General features: G+C 44.4%; 1 protein-coding gene across 2 annotated transcripts in view; it reads right to left on the reverse strand.

Moving 5' to 3' along the window:
* Positions 1-20,628, reverse strand: part of cux1b (cut-like homeobox 1b) — an 81,528-nt gene that overhangs the window by 41,508 nt on the left and 19,392 nt on the right. For both annotated transcript variants that reach the window (XM_080732114.1, XM_080732113.1), the window contains exons 2-4: positions 16,716-16,826; positions 10,016-10,063; positions 4,641-4,719 (exon numbers count right to left, since the gene is read on the reverse strand). In XM_080732114.1, coding sequence (XP_080588240.1) covers positions 4,641-4,719; positions 10,016-10,063; positions 16,716-16,826 — 238 coding nt within the window. The remainder of the gene's footprint in view (positions 1-4,640; positions 4,720-10,015; positions 10,064-16,715; positions 16,827-20,628) is intronic.

Here is a 20,628-nt window from a genome sequence, read left to right on the forward strand (position 1 = left end):
GCTTTATGCAAATGCAGCATATTTACTATTTTTGAAATAATAACAAATACTGTCCATAATAGGCCTAACAAACATATAACAAAAATATCTGCTTCCATTAGGACAGATTAATAGTGAAAGGACCACCGCTCATTGAGGTGCTGCATGCCTGAAGAAGGTATATGACCAAAAGCTTGCACTTTATTTAACCCTTAAATCTTGGCTCCCTTATATTTCATTAGGACAGATTTAAAATAAACGTTTATACTTGGCATTCAACCATCCCTATTCTAAGGGGATAGTCTTGTAGATCTGCTACTTTTGGTGACGAGAGTTGGCGTATGGAAAAATAACTCAAGTACAGTGCAACTCAGGGGTGTTCTGTGACGCTAGAGTGCCACCCATAGGATGGAGTTCTGAACTGAACAGAACGCAGATAAACTAGCTGTTATGTTATGATGTTAACTGTAGAGACACTGTGATTACTCATTGGAGATGTGTGGCACACAAGCCATATGTGCTCGTGTACAATTTGGAGCGCTGATGTTCTTGGGAGGGCGAGTGTCATGGGGCTCGCGCTGTCTACAGATGTGCCGTTTCAACGCTTCGGTATTTGCTGCGCGCGACGCCGTCAGCGGTAATATTGTAGTTTTGATTGTGGTTGTCTGCTAGAAATATCTCTGCCGTTTTGTCTGTCTCATACATAGAGTTATGGGGTCTCATACTACTAGCCCTGCTGCTAGCAGCATCTCACACGGACTGTCTGTTGTCAGTGCATTTGCTTCCGCCGAGGCTCCAACATCACTGCGTTAATCGCACGTTGTGTGTGTGTGTGCGTGTGTGCGTGCGTGGTGCGTGTGTGGTAAAAGTCGCGCATGCGTAGAACCTGTTCGAACTCAACGAAACATCCTTTTCCCACTAGACGGGACAAAAGCTGAAAGCTGTGCACAGGGAGCTCATGTGCTCTGCACACGGCTCCAAAAAAAAAAATCTTCAATGCAAATGAATGACCTGATTTTAACTTAGTATAAGAGCTGGGCTTCCTAAATGCCCATTGACATTAACACTCTAATAAAGACACTGCCAGACAGGTATTCTAACCTTGTTAAGCCCGGTACCAATACCAAACAGTGGCGAATACAGAACGTTCCTAACTGAATACAGAACGTTCCTAACTGGGCCTGGAAAGGTGTATCTGAGCCGGAGTTTTTTAAGCTTAGATATCATAAAGATGGTGATGACTGTCTCTTATTGTCTTTAATGCTTTGAAAGATTCATAGCCATTATTTCAATTTAGACTGAAGAAAGTGAAGTAGAAAGCAGACGAAAGTACAGAGATGGCAATGGAAATAATAATACACTAGACTTTTAAAGCATTTTTTTTTTTATTAAACTGGGTTACAAATTGCTACACCTTCCCTACAACTACACCTTCCCTCTCAGCTTTTCTACATACACTCAGCTGTTCTCTATCGTGCTTACTGGACTAGTGTACATTTAGTATGTATGCTGCTAATATTATTGACCACTCATTTTATGTCTGTGGCAAAAATGTAGTTTGAAGAAAATGTCCATCTCAAGCTGACAGGATGAAGACCCCTGGTTATCGACCATAACATCCATGTTGACTTGACATCGGTTATCAGTATTGTCCAGAAAAGTCACTCATATCGGTTTGCATCTCTAGACCTAATGGCAACGTTTCCCCAACAATTAATTCTTGAGTAAAAGTTGCATCAAAAAAGGCCTCTGGCTCATGTATGCGTTAATTCTAAAAGTATTAAAACCATCTATAGCACTGCTGTGTCAGAGGAATCACAGGTGCCAAAGGCCGAACATGGCTCAGGCAGAGATGGTATGGGTTGAAGCTGAGAAGCAGCTGAACCTAACAAAACAAATTGTGTTAGAATACATTTTATTTATATTGCACTTTACATTTGAAACTAATCTCAAAGTGCTAAGTGTTGGATGGTTTGGGGGAAAACAAGATGCAGAAGAAGCTGTGTGTGAACTGTGAAACATAAAGGCTGTCAGAGAGGGATCACCATTACTTTATCATCAACGTAAAAATCTATTTGGTGTATCGTTATTGAGGCAAATAAAGAGATGGCAAACATTACCGAGTGATACAGAGAGAATGAAAAATAAAAGGCGTGGGGCAGACTTGATAGTGTGTCGACTGCACAATCAAACATATTCCCCGTTCTATTCCATCTGGAGACGTGTGTTGCATCATGTCCTTCCTCCTCTCTGCTGTCAGTTCCCAGTCTGTCTACAGTTATATACAGTACTTCGTTGACCAGGGTCTATCCTTCGCCCACTCATTGCTTCGCAGGGTTGAACTTGTAGATCTGTTATTTGTGCCAAATGTTCACTCATTCACTGCTTTTTCAAAATGGCCCCCAAGTACCTCACTGCCACATTCCTAAATTTCTAGTGCACGGATCAATTTTTAGTGCACGGATCGTACACGCCCATGCCCAGATCATGCACCATATGTGTAGTACTTTTTCACAGCTTTCAAACAAACAAAATCCGCTTGGAAATCTGTTCAGGCATTCATGAGATAGAAGCCTTCAAAGTCTTCAAATGTAAACAAAGATGGCTGCCATTTTGAAAGATGTGTTTGTTATGGGGCTAAACATGCAATTTCGCGATTGCGATCATGCCTAATACATTTTAGGCATTTCTTTTTTCTTTTCTTTTTTTTTTAAACAGGAAAACTCTGGAAACTCGGGCCGTGGCAGTCTGAGGGTACTGAAATAACACGGGGAAACTCGTGCCTTGGCTATGAATGAGTTAATATGACACATTCGTGTGGTTAAAAAATAATAATGAGACGGTGACGAGTCACATCGTAAACAATTAAAGAAGACTATACGGCGTGATCACTAGACATTTACCGTGATGGAGTGAAACATTTAAACAAAGAAGAAAGAAGAACAGTGTAAACAGTCAGAGGGACAAAAGCGGATGTGTAAAAAAAACCTATGGAGAAAACCGATGAAAGGGGGACAGAGGAAAGAAGGAGAATATTCCACAGGCGTTCTGTGGGAACAAGCGGCCATGTTTAACTGTCACTGCGATGAAGAGAGAAGCCGTCAGTCGAACCAATCACATCTGATTGAGGCTCATGGGTGGCAGACTGGTGACAGGCAGCCAAGAGATGCAGGCGACACTCATCAGCATGCCAGCTAAAAGAGCAGTTTGTGTCTGTCTCCCTGTGTGGGGTGTGCGTGTGCATGTTAGTGTGTGAATGTGCCTGTGTGTGTATGTTGTATAGATAAGAGGAACTGACAGCTTACAGCTGGGGGTAAAGGCTGTGTGCGTGTGTGTGCGTGTGTGAGTGTGTGTGTGTGTGCGTGTGTCATGTCTGACGCAGTTAGATATCTTAACTATGCTAATGAGAGATCAGCAGAGAACGATTGGGGAATTTCATGCTGATTTGGAGTTGTCAAGGTGACATGCCATGCAGCGCTACGCTCTGAGAATTACACATACGCTGACACACACACACACACACACACACACACACACACACACACACACACACACACACACACACACACACACACACACACACACACACACACACACACACACACACACACACACACACACACACACACACACACACACACACACACACACACACACACACAAAACTGCCTGGTTACTGGATGACTATCTGCTTCAGTGCACTTGAAAATCAACTTTCTCTGGCTCTTATCAAACCTTTGTCCTTCACACTGGGTCCTTCCAAATCAACTGTACAGCCTGTTAAAAGCAGCTTGACTTGTGGGCCACTGGTGCTGAGCTCTCATGGCAGACACCTTTAATCTAAAGCAGAGCGCAACTGGGGCTGACTAACCAGGCCTCCAGCTGATAGAAGACAGAACAAAACACGCTGTTTCCTCCCTCACCAATGCTGCATTAGTCAGGCTGTGTCTGTGTGTGTCTGTGTTTTCTGTGTGTGGGGGGTGTGTTTTTCTGTGTATGTGTGTGTGTGTGTGCGCGCGTGCGTCTGGCATTACATCATTGTCTCGCTGCAAGTTAAGAATAGCCCCGTCAGAGCTGGCGCTGACTTATTGGGAGCAGTACAATCCAAAGATATTACTGTAGGTCCGTCCCATATGGGAATACTGTGACCTCCTTACGCTATAGATGAACTCAACTCTACTTTCCTTCCTGCATATACAGCCCTCAAGGGCTTCAGCACAGTTGAAAACCTCCAACCAGTATCGGTGTTGAGCATGTGCTCGCGTGTGTGTTGCACTGCCGTGCAAGGCCCAATTCTCCCCCTAACTTCGCTGAACGTGATTGCTCGTGTGTGCACTTTGCGGTGGCAAGTTGTGGGTGTACTTGTCATTGGTATCAGGACACACCTTGCGTGCGCGAGCCCTCTGAAGGCTCCACACCCGGCAGGAGGCAGGAAAGGAATCTCGTGGGGACATATTAAAGGCACCGCGCACGCCTGGATGCGCGGTGAAGGAGCACCGGAGGGACTGTGTCACACGCTTTCGCTTCCCCTGTTGGTGCTGTCTGCATAGATAAAGGAGTCTCCTGATCACAAGGTTTGGGGCATACAGGGCTGGGGCCGTGCGCGGCAATGTGCACGGCATGGAAATAAAACGCAGCATATAAATATTGCACAGCCTTACCTGGGACATCGATTAGTTTCTTGTAGACGTTCAAGAAGGCGGCCTCTGCTTCTTTACTTCTTTTGCTCAAGGCATCGATCTGGGGAAGAACAGGGAGATTTGTAATTGCCAAGTTTGGGCCAGTCAGGCCTGAACGTCACGGCCCAGTGGCTCACAGATTCAAACGGCCTAAGCCAATCATAACCGGCGAGCACATATTCGTCTATCCTTGCTGTGTGGTGCCACACATGCTGCCGTCATGACAGCAGTTGAGAGGTGCTGTTTCCTTCCCATGAAGCCAATTCAGCTGTTGGGCAGATGACAGACATGGTGTGTGTGTGTGTGTGTGTGTGTGTGTGTGTGTGTGTGTGTGTGTGTGTGTGTGTGTGTGTGTGTGTGTGTGTGTGTGTGTGGCTATGAGCGAGTGAGTGAGTGAGTGAGTGAGTGAGTGAGTGAGTGAGTGAGTGAGTGAGTGAGTGTCAATCAGTCAGTCAGTGTTTGTGGGTCTGTCCTTCTGTGTTTGTTATGCGAGTGTGTGTGCTTGCGTGTGTGTCTGTGTCTCTGTGTGCGTGTGTGTGTGTGTGTGTGTGTGTGTGTGTGTGTGTGTGTGTGTGTGTGTGTGTGTGTTTCCCTTCCAGCACTGTGACATCATTAAACAGCTGGCTTGGTTCTTTCCAGCCACAGCAGGAGCAGATTATTCAGTCAGCTCTTAGCAGCAATACAGTGGATCCATTACTGGATTCATCCATTAACACAGGGAGCACGGCACGCATCCCCCCGTCTGACTATTGAAATGGATCTATTAAGGATTAATCCTAAAACCATACTGGGGAACAGTTGTCGATGCCAAAACAGGCAACAAACACGCGCACAGACACACACTCTACCATGTCTCTCTCAAATATAGGCTATAGACTAACACTTTATGGTGAATGTAGTTGAAATTTATGAAGAGAAAAAAAGCTCATTCAAGTACAGAAAAACAGCTGCCAAATAAAGACATTCAGATGGTGCTACTGCGCACAGCTGACTACTCTGGCTCTCAGACTAAACAGCCATCCGTTTCTTTTCCAAAATCATCCAGCACATTTACTGAGAGAGAGAGAGAGAGAGAGAGAGAGAGAGAGAGAGAGAGAGAGAGAGAGAGAGAGAGAGAGAGAGCGCGAGAGAGAGACAGACAGAGAGAGAGAAAGAGAAAGAGAAAGAGAGAGAGAGAGAGAAAGGACAAAAGCCTATATAAGTCCAAATATAAAGTCTTCACATTCCCAGCCAAGCCAGTAGTGTAGTTGATGGGTGGTTTAGGAGTTCTTGCCACTGTAAACAGTGAGGGCTACATGTAATACTGCCTGGGCTCCTATGGGAACCTAATAAATCTCTTCACATGGCTTTGATTCATCTCTAGTTTTTTAGCCACAAAACATCTGGCCCCGAGTAGGCTGGTGCCAGCACCCCTCCCTCTCTTTCTCTCTCTCTCCGCCTCTCTCTCTCTATGAAGCCCCCCGTCACTCTTCCTCCCACATTTTCTCACTTTTTCCCCTGTTCTTTAAGCCCCGCCCCCTCTGTCTGTTTGCAGCGTCTCTTTCCTGGATGAGAACATTTCTTCTGTCATGCACACTGACTGTTCTTCATGTGTGTCGCTGGTACAGTTTCTCTCCACACACACACACACACACACACACACACACACACACACACACACACACACACACACACACACACACACACACACACACACACACACACACACACACACACACACACACACACACACACACACACACACAATGTACTATATCTTCATTGACAGTGAACAGTTAGGACACTAATGGGTAGTGTGTGTGTGTGTGTGTGTGTGTGTGTGTGTGTGTGTGTGTGTGTGTGTGTGTGTGTGTGTGTGTGTGTGTGTGTGTGTGTGTGTGTATGTGTGTGTGTGTGTGTGTGTGTGGGTTTGTCTAGCTATACTTATGGGGACTAAACGCATGTTCACACAGTCACCTGCAGGGGACCTCTGACAGTGTGGGGACAAAATAGTAGGTCCCCACAACGGTTAGGTTTAGGGTTAGGGTTAGGGGTTAGGTTTAGGGATAGAGGTAAGGGTACTTGCATAAAAATGAATGGAAGTCTATACAAGTGATGTAAATATATAGTGTGTGTGTGTGTGTGTGTGTGTGTGTGTGTGTGTGTGTGTGTGTGTGTGTGTGTGTGTGTGTGCGCGTGTGCGCGTGCGTGCGTGCGTGCGTGCGTGCGTGCGTGTGTGCGTTACAAGTGAAAGGGCATAGGCTCACGGGTTCAAAGTATGACCACTAATAATGGTAATACAATACATTCACTGGTTCTCAAAGAGAGATGAGAGAGATACCACGCGCACACACACACACACACACACTAATGCAAAGTGATCTGCTGATGGCAGTGAGAGGAGCCAGCTGTGTGAGCGCAGAAACGTCTGGGCCAAGGTCAGTGGTACAGCAGCTTTATATAGCCCAACATGGGAGGCAGGAAATAGGCATTTAATGTAGGACACACCCTACAGTTAGAGGCAGGTTAACAGCAGGACGAGGGCCATTAGAAGAAGACCACCCAGGATCTGCAAATACCACGGTGCCGTTGTTCACCCACCGCAAGCCTTTTCAACTGAGCCCAGCGACAACTACCATTACACGGCCCCCCACACGCAGGCTTAGCCATACAAATGAACTGACACAAATGAGACTTTACCAGCATTCGCAGGTTTACCCATGAGAAGTGCTTGCAAAAATTGCATGCCGTGTCCCCACCCTACCTTAAAACACACACACACACACACACACACACACACACACACACACACACACACACACACACACACACACACACACACACACACACACACACACACACACACACACACACACACACACACACACACACACACACACACACACACAGTACGTCAGCACCTTGTGCCACCATCCGTCAGCACTGCCTCAGTCCCCTATCTGCCCATGGTGTGTGAAGGGCATCAGGCTGACCTGCGTGTGCATGCGTGTGAGTATGAGAGAGAGAGTGTGTGTGTGTGTGTGTATGTGCGTGCACGCATATGGCCTCAGTGGAGTCTGATAAGGGGTGGCTATGGGAAGCAGAGACTGAGGCCTCGGATAATGGAAAAGCTTATCTGATCGATGGACCAACAAGGAACACTGAACGAGTAACACACGCACATACAAAACAAATACACACGCGCGCACACAGACACACAGACACACAGACACACACACACACACACACACACACACACACACACACACACACACACACACACACACACACACACACACACACACTCTCTATCACACACACACACACACACCACAAAGCCATGTGGGAACCATACTGTTATTGGTAATTATTATGACCCGAGGACAAACACTTTTCAATGACAAAAGTTAAAAACAGAGATGCCAAGATCTCAGACTTCCTCCGCCAAACTGCTCTTTTTTATTATCCCCGTCTGGTTTTCACATTCGCGTGAACCCACGCTCAAGCTGTTGGTTTAAAACCCCACTTGTGTCTTACGAGTTAGCCTGGGACTCGAGTCAGGGAGAGAACATGGTTTATAGGAGGGCCGTCCTGTGCCTGATCAAAGGACGGAGGGGTAAGCAAACAAAGCCAGGCTAGAATTACGTTTCTCTGAAGTCGCTCATGTCGGGACACGCAACCACGCAGAAGAGCCGTCTGATTGATAGGCCACTCAGAGTCTAGCAGCAGCGTATGGTATCATCTCACAATCATCAGAATGTCTCTGGGAAGAGTGTCTCTATGTCGACCACCCAGGGTGAGCGTCGCCGTGCCGAGGGTGTGTGCACGCGTGTGTGCGAGCGTCTAGGTGTGTCAACATGAGAACAGTGGAAACAGCTGACAAAGCCGCAATTATATCGCGACTGCTTCTATCCTCTAAATAGAACTGTGGATCATCAGCAGAACATGGTGGGACCGCTATGAATTACAGTGTTTTTACATAACCGCCAGCTGCGGCTGCTGCCTTAGCACAAGAATATGGAAAACTAACCCAAAGTCCCCATGTTAAACTGTAATATTCTATGGCCGGTGGCAAACCAGCCCTGTCAGTATCTATTGAAATGATGTGTGTGTGTGTGTGTGTGTGTGTGTGTGTGTGTGTGTGTGTGTGTGTGTGTGTGTGTGTGTGTGTGTGTGTGTGTGTGTGTGTGTGTGTGTGTGTGTGTGTGTGTGTGTGTGTGTGTGTGTGTGTGTGTGTGTATGGAAGGAGGCGATATTGCTTGGTTGAATGTCCACCCACTCCACCCCCAAATAGTGCCCCCAGTCTAATCCAGCCGCTTCTATGCGTCTCCTTTGACTTTTGCATATGGTAGTGGAGTCAACTGGGAATGTGCATCTTGCTGTGGCTCAAGCATTGATGAAAATGGGCCAAAATAAACAGGAGACAGAGGCAGATAGAGGAGAGGTGGGCAGTTTGTGTTCAAACCTATAGAGAAACAAATCTCTCAAATGCCTTTTTATGTTATGTGGAACCAAACAATACAAATTATTTCTTAACACATAAACCCAGATGTCCCTATATTGGGCATGTCATAATAGGCAAAAAGACTTCTAAACGATTCCAAAAATGTCAAAATATCAAAACTAGCTCAAATATTTTAGCTATTCACCACATTCATCAGTATATAGGGCTTATGCGGTTCAACTACATGAAACAAAGCAGCCATGTTGTTCATTCTATCAATGTCCCCCCCACCCACCCCATTCTTCAGAATCATGCAGCCAAGCGAATTCTGAGGGAAATAGCGGGAGTTGTGATTGGCCAGAGTCAAGGTTTTGTTGTGACTTCTTTTTTCTTCTTCTCAGGATGCAATTTAAACACACCCCCGGGGTAACAGGACATCATGAATAGGACAGTGAGTCAAGAGCAGAGCAGAGAGAGAGACACACAGAAAGAGAGAGAGAGAGCGAGAGAGAGAGAGAGAGAGAGAGAGACAGAGAGACAGAGAGACAGAGGGGAGGGGAAATGAAGATAGTACACAGTAGAATCACAAGAATGTGAAGACCATTACGGGTCAATTTCTACACTCTCAGAGTCCAATTAACACTTGTATTACTGTGTGCTTTCTTCATTTCACAGCAGAGAGGGGGACAGGACAGGAGGAGTGAAGGGAGGAATGGCAGGAGGAGAAGGGTGAAAGAGGGAGGTGAAGGTGAAGAAGCAGGAGAGGATTTAGGAGCAAAGATGGCAGAGGTGGAAGGAGGGGGGCAGTGAAGGGGGGGCGGGGCAACTCAAACGGTCAATGAATGTCAAACAGGCCTTGCCACTGCATTGTTTGAACGCTCTATTTGAGCTGGCAAGTATATCACTCTGTCAATACACACAATTACACACTCACCTCTCCTTGGAAGCTCTTGAGCAAGGGAGCAACCTGTTTCCGTAGATCCTGAAAACGAGAGCAGAGAGAGAGAGAGAGGGAATAAGGTGAGGGCCATTTAGCATACACACACAGCGGGCAGACACGACGAAGGTCAGTGCTTCATTTCATGTTTAATGCTCAAAGTCGTGCGCCGGAAATAGCCGCTCTATTGAGCTTGTAGATCGTCTATCTTTGGCGCGCGACTGTATCCTATGAAAAAGTACCAGTAAGACGTAACCTCGCGCAGGACTGAATTCGCACAGGACGGAATTGATTTGCAAGTGTGATTAGAGTTGCGGATGTTCTTTAAGTTGGACAAAACGTGGATTTTTTTTCCCCAAATATGAATATGACTAACGTCTGACATCATAGATGTCTTATGTTATAGACCACATGAGACTCACTCAATGTGTCCTATATGGGCATTCCAAGCTATGGGCTTAACATTGATGACATCAGGGATGGAATTTGATGTCACAACAATGTCATGTCATAGGTCAGCTATAGACATTGAGGTGTTACCAGTCGCAATAAACTGGGCTTAACGTACACCACCATTATGCCAAAGAACAACGTGATGTCATGGACTGAACACAAACAAGCAGAATTCTGAGTGTTCATTTTACTCAGAGTGTACATTCTATACCGTACAGTTACATTTTTTACACTCTTTGAAGTCAAATTAACACTCAGGATTTGTGACATGGAAAACAAACTAAACATGTACAAAAAGAAAATAATTTTACAGTACAGTACAATACATATAGGTAAAATAATGTACATTAGAAAGGGGGAAAATAACAATGCCAATCACACTTCCTGCAAGCGGTGAGGAAGCTCACCATCTGTGAGCACTTATAGGAAGGAAGTTAAATCGGAACGCCAAATCCATGACGCCTTTAATTGAATCTAGGCTACATCATGCTCTAAAACACATCGGAAGACGGCGGAAGCCATATTGGCCCGTTTCAGTGAATAATGAGTGGTGCGTGAGTCACTGAAGAACACAAGGGTACAAGAGGACAGCCAGCTTTGTGCCCTGAGGTGCTCTTAGACTGTTCTGCATGGGAACAGGTGCAGCACCACCTGGGCTACCCAGGAGCACCACTAGTGTGCCTTTTTGTTCACGTGTGTGTGTGTGTGTGTGTGTGTGTGTGTGTGTGTGTGTGTGTGTGTGTGTGTGTGTGTGTGTGTGTGTGTGTGCGCGCAAGAACAGAATGAGAGAAAGAACGATAGTAGGCGTATGCCGATTGAAGATGCAAATTATAGCTATACACAAGGTTTTCACTACAAAGCAATTCCTTTCATCCCCAAAGTCCCATTGCATGACTGTCCTGTGCGAGTCAGTGGCTTTCGCATTAGATAGCCAGTCGAGTATGTATCAAGGGAACATGCAAATCACAAGCAGTGTCTGTTAGCCTGAGCCTACATCCTAAGGAACTGAACTGAAGCGTATTGTTCAAGTGCTGCGGAATGGGACATTCTGTACAGACACACAGCGGATCCGCACACCTCCTGGACAAATGCTCGCACACGCAAGTCAGCAACCCCAAAAATATGACTAATAAGGATGTCAAATAGATAGAGCATCTGCCTACGCCTGTCTGCGTGTGTGCATGTGAGAATCAGCACCATTAACCACAGAAACCCTATAGCCTTTGTACGCCAAATGGTGATAATAGCCAGTCTACAAACTCAAAACACTTCGCAACATGTTTTCACCGAATGTTCACCTATAATGACGGAATAGGGGCGCTAGGGTTTGTGTGGTTAACCACTTGAACCCCAGCATCCATATTCTGTGGGGAACATTAACCAAAAATAGCAGATATATAGGCTCACAACAACCCGTCGCAACGTGACGGGTTGTAGACAGACATAAAAAAGCAGTACAGATAGGCCTGTCACAATTATTTTGTCATAATCGTTTCCATGTTGGAAAATTTATTTTCAAACATTTTCAAAAACGTGTAACGATACGACTATTTCCACTATCAATGTTCTTTTTTAAGCATAAAGTTGTTAAATATTTAGGTTATGTATCATATCTGCCACATGCAACTTCAAAGCCTAAAAGTCAAACAGAAATGTAATTGTCAAGGAAAAAATAACAGTTCATCGTTAATCGCAATTATTTAATGAGTGACAATTAATGGTCCTGTAAAATGTCATAATCGTGAGGTGAAGTACCAGTTTACCAAGTCTAGAGGGTTTAAGTGGTTAAAAGGATCCCTGGCTAATACGACAAATATGCCTTAATACATTATAATTGTCCTCTATAAATACAATGTAAAATTAAAAACACTTTAAATATTTTATTTTTCCTAGAAATAGCTAATCTTTCACTCAATAGGGGAAATGCCTGTTGCAAGTTGATGATGTCATAAATGTCTTGCGTGATCTATCCCTATGGAATTTATGGCATGCATGTGCAAAAGAAAAACAACACAAACACATTTGAAATATGCTCATATTAACCATAGGAAGTATTACATTTGTTTTTATTTTCACATGCATGCCATAAATTCCATAGGGATAGATCACACATGACATTTATGACATCAACTTGCGACAGGCATTTCCCCTATTGAGTGAAAGATGAGCTATTTCTAGAAGAAATAAAATAATTTAGGTGTTTTTAATTTTACATTGTAGTTATAGAGGACAATTATAATGTATTACGGCATATTTGTTGTATTAGCCAGGGATCCCTTTATAACTGCCCAGACATGTAGATATTGATCATTGTTGAACAGAGTATCTGACCTGGGTGCAGTGTCTGGACAGAGCCCTAATCTCAGGCGTGTCCAGACAGGTCGCTTGTCTAGGGCTGAGGACAGGTCACGACCTCACTGACCCCTCTCCATTGTTACCTCATCAGGGGTCGCCTTGGCCGTTTGTCTGGGGCCAATTCAATATTCGTCCCCCCACTATGGATAATGACCCACAAGTAACCCCCCTTTCTCCGTCTCTCCCTTTCTCACACGCATTCATGATCAGCGTGCGGATGAAACAACCACATTCTCCTCAACGATATTAGCTTTGTGATTTGCCCCCAGCGTTTGTTCTTTATTTGGATTAACAGTTTAGTATCTGTTGTCAGAAGGTATTATTTGTTAATGTTTTGTTTGCCTTTGTATAAGCGTCAGTGGAGGTTTCGCTGTTTTGACAGTCAAGTTCAAGTGCAATGTGTCCAGTTGTGTCCAATAAAAATACAATTTGAAAAAGTTCTCTATCGCTTTAATTCACTGTTCTCAGTTTGGCTTTGACCTGAAAAGCAATTCCTATAGCTATTTTTCCCAATTCGTTTTTGTGCCTACATTTAGTTACCCTATAGAACAACTTCTCTCTCTCTCTCTCTCGCTCTCTCTCTCAAATAATGTGTTATGGCTGGCTCCTCCTCCTCTAAACACCAAGGTCTAAACCCCATAGTCTCCTTGGATCCCCTCCCCCCCTCCAGTTCCAAAGATTTATGACCGTATAACACAACAATGCACGCAGACACCACCACGGACAATATGTGTGTATGTGTGTGTGTGTGTGTGCACAGTGAAGGAAGGGGGTTGTGGGGGGGGGGGGGGGGTCAGACAGCGGGAGATGGATGGCTTGTGTGTGAGCTGCCGGCAGACAGCAGACAACCCAGCCTGAGGAATCCTCCAGGGAGTATGGAACTCCCATTTGCTGTCTGTCTGCCCTGCAGCTAAACACACACACACACACACACACACACACACACACACACACACACACACACACACACACACACACACACACACACACACACACACACACACACACACACACACACACACACACACACACACACACACACACACACACACACACACACACACACACACACACACGGTTGTTTTACTACCACTGCCCCTGGCCAGCAATCTTTGGGACATTTTACAACCAATCCCACCCTTGCCTCTAGAACGCACGTTGTAGCGGATTCTAGCCAACGAAAAAAAAAAGAAGAAATTAAGCACTCAATGAATAATTCAAAGACATGCGATCTAAAATTCCACACTGTGTCAGTTCTAATGAATTATAAAAACTTTGTTTTCACGCTGCATTTCTTTGCACTACTTTCAGAGCGCAACAAAGCCTTGTATGTGCACGTGTGTGAGTGAGTGAGTGTGTGTGTGTGTGTGTGTGTGTGAGTGCGTGTGTGCGTGCGTGCCTGCGTTATTATGCAGACCTTGAGTGCGGTTCATGCTAGGTAGAGCTCAGTAGACTAGACAGAGTAGACGTGAGGGCTAGTCTCCCGGTTGCTGAATAATGGATCAGAAGACGGACTCCCGTTCAGCCTAATGTGGTCTGATCTGATGTGACTGTGATCTCTGCTGACTGGCCCTGGACCACGCAGAGCTGACAGGATGGATGCTCCGCAGGCCCGCTCAGCACCACTTCCACCGTGCAACACGCAACCGTACACACAAACACACAATAGGGATGGGACGATATGAAAATGTCATATCACGATTATTGTATCGCGATAATCAAAATACATTATCCTGGGGTGGAACATTTGCCAAAAAATAGCCGATCTACAAGCTCAAAACGCGTTTTGCGACGCGTTGTGAGCTTGTAGATCAGCTATTTTTTTGGCAAAGACATTTGATAGAGAATGAAAAAAAGACTCTATCAAGTATGTATATTCTAAGTACCTTTTACCAATTATAGAGGGTTTAAGTGGTACCGGATATGCAGCTCTGCAAATAAAAGGTGAATTGATCCCAGTGCATGACGGAGGACGATATCACGATACGATTATCGCGAGTGTTTTTTATCACGTTAAAGAATAATATCGCTTATCGTCCCATCCCTAACACACAAACACACAAACACACGCCTCGGCTAACGCGCCCAGACAAGCAAAGAAGCTTGTTTTCATGGAGGAGGGGGGGGGGGGGGGGAGAAACCATTAAGAACAAAAAAAAGAAAAAAGAAGATGAATTTAGAAATGTGTACGTGCACTCGTGGACGTTAAGAGTTTTAGTGCCGATTCTCTATTGAGCCTTTTAAGCTCCTGTAATGAAGCCTGTCGCTCTGCTGGCCTGGCTTGGATTCCTCCTCCGCATACCAGGGAGATGCCAGGGGCCACACAGACGCCAGCGGAGCCTTCCTAAATCACAGCCTTGTTACACTGATGAATGTGTGTCCTGCTCTCTGTGATCTAGGCTATCTGCCTATGTGTGCGAGTGAGAGTGTGTGTGTGAGAGAAAAAGAGAGAGTGCGTGTGTGTGTGCGTGTTTTCTAAACTCAGTGTGTATGCGTGTGTTGTCTCTCCACCGTGAAATCCTGACTGTTAATTTAAGTCTTATGTGCGAGTTTACCGAGGGTCACACTCATGGGGTGAAAATGTGATAAATGAACACGTCTTTCAGGTTAATTAATTAATTAATGTGACCAGGATGTAAGCAAAAACCACATTGCCAGGCGGAAGCGTCGTCTTTTCTTTCATCCGTAATTTATTTTTATATACGATCATCCGTTTCATTAGTTAGGGTCAGTAGAAAAATAAGGTTGTTTTGACCAAAAAACCCATCTGGGATAGAGAAAATGTCTAAATCTGATAACATGGAGCCAGGCGGAGTGGAATATTTTGGGATGTCGTCATGTCCAGTTGTATTCTGGGATTTGTAGTCCTGGGATCACTCACGGGTGCGGGAGAGCGGCATCAAGCGTAAACCACTGAAAGCGCTGTTTGATGACATGAATTTTTTGATGATTTTTTAAAGACGACTTAAGTTGTCTTCTCGTCTTTGCGGTGTATGTGTTAACAGTGGTTTAGTGTGTGTGCACCTTTGTACCTCATCCGTGTGTGTGTGTGTGTGTGTGTGTGTCTGTGTCATCTTGTCTGTACCTCCCAGTAAGTCCAGAATGTCGTGCCAGCCTGGTATGCGCTGCTGCTTTTGAGATGAGATTATAGGCAAATGTGCACGGTGAAGTGAAATTAGAGTCTTTGTGTAAGGAAGTATAGTTTTCCTCTGGTGCGTTAAGGGTGGGCTATGCTCTAAAGTCAATAGACAGAATCCTAATCCTGTGGTAAATATAATAGGCCCCGCCGTCTACTCCATGGAGAGTTGACAGTTTTCTAGCTACGGTGGACTCCGTTCATACATAATTCATGCCGCCATCAATAATTCACCATGGTGACATTACCAATAATAACACAACAATGCTTTGTTTTCACCCGTGCGGTTTAAAAATGAGTGGGTTGCCTTGGTAACAGAGATGAAACAAATATTCCCAGGAGGAGGGACGGGAACACAGGAACCGGACACAATTCCCTCCTGATCCCACTTAGCAGTGTTGTCACACTTGCACCGTCTCTCTTACCGCCTTCCACGTCTCCCTTTCTCTCTCTCGCGCTCACTCACTCACACAGACACACACACACACGCTCTGCTCACATAAAAAAAAACTAGGTCACATAATACAAACTCCTGGGGGGTTTACTGTTTTGTCTCTTTAGGATTTCAGAGAAACTAATGGAGGGACTATTTTGGGAGCGAGAAGAGAACCGCGTCTCTGTGTGTTGTTGAAGTCCTCCTGTGCTTTCCACAGTGAATATTCACGGTCAGATTTATGAGAAAGACACCAGTAGTATGAATACAGAGGCAGACACTAGCAAGGGCAGAAATTCCTGCGCGTGTGATCTTCCTACCTCTGGAGTGTTCTTCTTGAACTCGCGGCTCAGGTCGATGAGTGTCTTCCTGGACTGTTCACTTTCATCCTGTCTGTTGGCTAGCTGTGTGGCGGTGGCATCTAGTTCTTTCTGCAACACAAACACATGCATTGGTTAACTCTCATCATTATCAATGATTAGTAGTAGTACTATTATCAGTCTTTTTATTTTTTACCCAAACCAAGAATACTTTAAAAGCAATAAACCATAACATACTAGTATCCGAATGGACAGAAGAACGTTCTGTACGACCAGGGACTACGCAGCATTCACCACATCTGAACCCGAATGGCAGACTGTGGCAGCATGGGCTTAGTTACAACAGAACCGCGATGTCAACACCACGCCAAGGAAAACCCTACTATACCAGTCGTAGCTTGGTTTCCCACCAGTATAAGCAATATCAGAGTAACGAGCCTACAGTACAATAACTGACTCAGTCACAGCTCTCTGGATGCAAACATAATGTACTCAAGACCACGCGTATGTACAAACGCGCGCACGCACACACACATACACAGATCAGAACAATTCATAAGTGTTTGCCCCAGCACCCCAGCCCACGTAACAACTATATAACAGCAGCATCAACAGTAACGGTGTTGCCAAGGCAGAGGCAGAACCCTAGTTTATCCCACTCCATTTTACATTGTTATTAATAGCCGTTTATGGGAGTTGTTCCAGATGATGGGCAGAGCGCTGACATTAACAAGACATTCAGGCCTTGTAAAGATAGAACCTCTCTCCTGTTGAGTGTGCGCGAGCAGCGCTGGATTACTTTGGTGTTGAATATGTTCAGACTGCAGGCAAATCCAATTTGTTTCTCAAATAATACGATCTTTAGGACTAGCTGGCCCATGCCGTTATTTGCAAGTCATCAGATCGGATTTGCGTTTTCAGACATTGACAAACAATCTGCATTCGTTGCTGTGGAAATGGCATAACTACATAGGCGTAAGTATAATGCTTAATTTATCCCCAGCCGTACAATTATGGGAGAGTAGCCAATCTACAAGATCACAACGCATTGCGATGCGTTGTAAGTTGTAGATCGTCTATCTTCAGTGAGTGTCATACAACAAAGTCAACAGTCTGGGCCAGGAATTAAATTATTTGACATGAAGTCTCCCATTGATGCACCAATGCACAACAAACCACTATAAGGACTGTGTAAAGTTCAATCAAACCATTGTTGAATTTGTAAGTGTATTTCATATGCTCAAATGTTTATAATAAGGGTACAAATGTTGGATACAGGAATACAGCAGTACATTTATTCATAACAATAATGCTAAAGATATTGAACTTCCGTAATCAATAGGAAAACATTGCTAAACCTCATACAACTCCTCTATCCTACCATAGTAATGATGACAAGTTCAACCAGCTACAACTTAATTTTCATGGGGCGCACGCTGGCCTAGTGGACTGGGCATACCACATATATGCTCTTGAATCCTGATCCCGATGACCTTTGCTGCATGTCATTCCCAATCTATCCATCTACCTACCTACCCACCCACACCCACTGAAACTGTCTACTACTACTAATGACAACTAGTACAGAATGGATCTCTCCTAACACCTCTGTGAGGCTTCTCTCTCCTTGACAATTGAAGCGCCATCAACACACCCATTCACTTGATGTAAATTTACCCGACAAAAACGTGGTTATATGGGCCGATCATCAAGTATTCTTATCCTAAATTGAATAGAGGGCAGGTATTCATAAGAAAGTATTTTTCTTCCTGCTCCTTTTCACTCATGGGCGTATTAGATGAAATGAATCAATTACATGAATTATCCTTTTATAGGAAGGTATTGTATGTATTGTACTGTGATACACAACCATGTGCGAAAAAAGAAAATGGTCCATTCACACATTGAGCAGTTAGGGCAGTATCAGACAATACACCAACTTAACTCAATGGAACTGGAAGCGTCAAGTCCATAGTAGGGGTGGGCGATATGGTGATAATTATCGTTGAGACGATACAATGTCTCCACGATATGCCTTTTCAGAGGTATCGTATACATCGTGATACAATTGAGGGAGCCTTGTAAAAAATCCTGTTTAATCGTTACCCGTAAGGGTCCATTTGGTTTCATTTGTATACTGTCAGAGTTACATACTTGTAAAGTTCAATTTAGACCTCCCAAAAGGAACCCAGAGAGTCTAGTGTTTGTCAAGTAACTTGAAAAATATCCATTAAAAAACAACTTGAAAAAAGAATCGTGATAAAATTGTGTATCGTGATACAGCTTGGGAAAATATCGTGATATTGTATTTTTCCATATCACCCACCCCTAGTCCATAGTGTTAGGTCCTGCTGAGTCAGACAGTTGTGTCCACACATACCAGTTAAATGTCTAGATCATTTTAAGGTTGAATTTCATGTGTGTCATTCTCGCACTCTGGATTTGAGGTCATCATTATGTATTGTGAAGACACAAGTGATATGAGTGGCTAGAGCGTCTCTAGACTCATTCATACCTCGTTAAATCCACCCATGAATGGTTCAAATCTGTTACCATGTGTTTATTTGCAGTTCAGCGTCAGACTTGATCACAGCAATCTGATTACAATCTGGATATGCCAAAAATCGGATTTGGCCTGCCAGTCTGAACATTCTTCCACTCCCCCAATCAACAGTACTATCCTCTCTTTCAGTTCAGTTCACCCTCCTCCCTCACACACCCCTCATCTCCCTCCCTTTGAGGCAGCCCACCCCTGAGAGTGATTAAATGCTGCTGAAGGACCGTTATGCTAACTAACACACTAATCATTTAATACACACATTACCACAGGGGCCCCTGTGGCCCAGTCTGCTGACAAGGTCCCAAACCACATACACACACACACACACACACACGCACCGAGGCATGCATGCATGCAACTAACTCCCACCCCTCCCAAACACACACCCACACACAACAAACACACCCCTGGCCTCTCTGAAGAAATTGTGAGATTAAGTAAGCTGCTAATTAGACTAGCCTTTTCCCCATAACTTTTATTCCCTGAACAACCTCAATATTGCTTTATCCATATCCATATGCAGTGATGGATGTATAAATGTATATATGTATGTATAAATGTAAGGATGTACAAATGTATGGACCGATGTATGAATCTATAATAGATAGATAACAGTGAACAAATACATCCTCACTTGCTTATATGCCATCTTGTGTCTTTCTCTGCCCACAGAGCAGTTGATGGAGCACACTGTCTGCCCATGGCCAAGGAGCAGCTGTAGTCACACTTTAGTGAACTCGAGCATGAGTTGCAACGCACGTGCAACCCTAGATAAAGAGGAACAGCCAAATATGTCTGGTTATTTTTACTTTAAAGGCAATGAATTGATTATTTTTAAAAGCCTATTTTTATTCCCCATTTATGAGTTGTGGTAAACCACAAGATTACACTGCGCATGGGTTGTGTATTTGTGACATTTGTATTTTTCCCCAGAGACAGACAGTATGAGCAGAGGTTGAAGAACCATGTGGTGGTTGTGATCATTCAGAAATTCAAAACTCAAGTGGAACATCATTTCAAAGTACAGTCTACTACAGTTGAAGCTGGCAGTGTTGATTTCGTTGACTAAAACGTGACGAAAAAAGTTTGTCGACTGTGTTTTTTTCACTGACGAAAACGAAATAAAAACTAAACAAAAACTAAGCTGTGGTGACTAAAACTAAGACTAAATATATTGACAATTTCGTAAACAAAAAAAGAAACTAGACTAAAACGTTAGGGAGGGACTAGTGGAGAAGAGAGTAATTTTATGTTTGGTTGCTCTCTGGTGTTGCGTGCTGAAAATAGCCGATCTACAAGCTCACAACGCTTGAGCTTGTAGATCTGCTATTTTCAGCACACAACCAAGTGTAA

The sequence above is a fragment of the Nannobrachium achirus genome (assembly GCF_963921795.1).
Source record: "Nannobrachium achirus genome assembly, chromosome: 8".
Lineage (NCBI taxonomy): Eukaryota > Metazoa > Chordata > Actinopteri > Myctophiformes > Myctophidae > Nannobrachium > Nannobrachium achirus.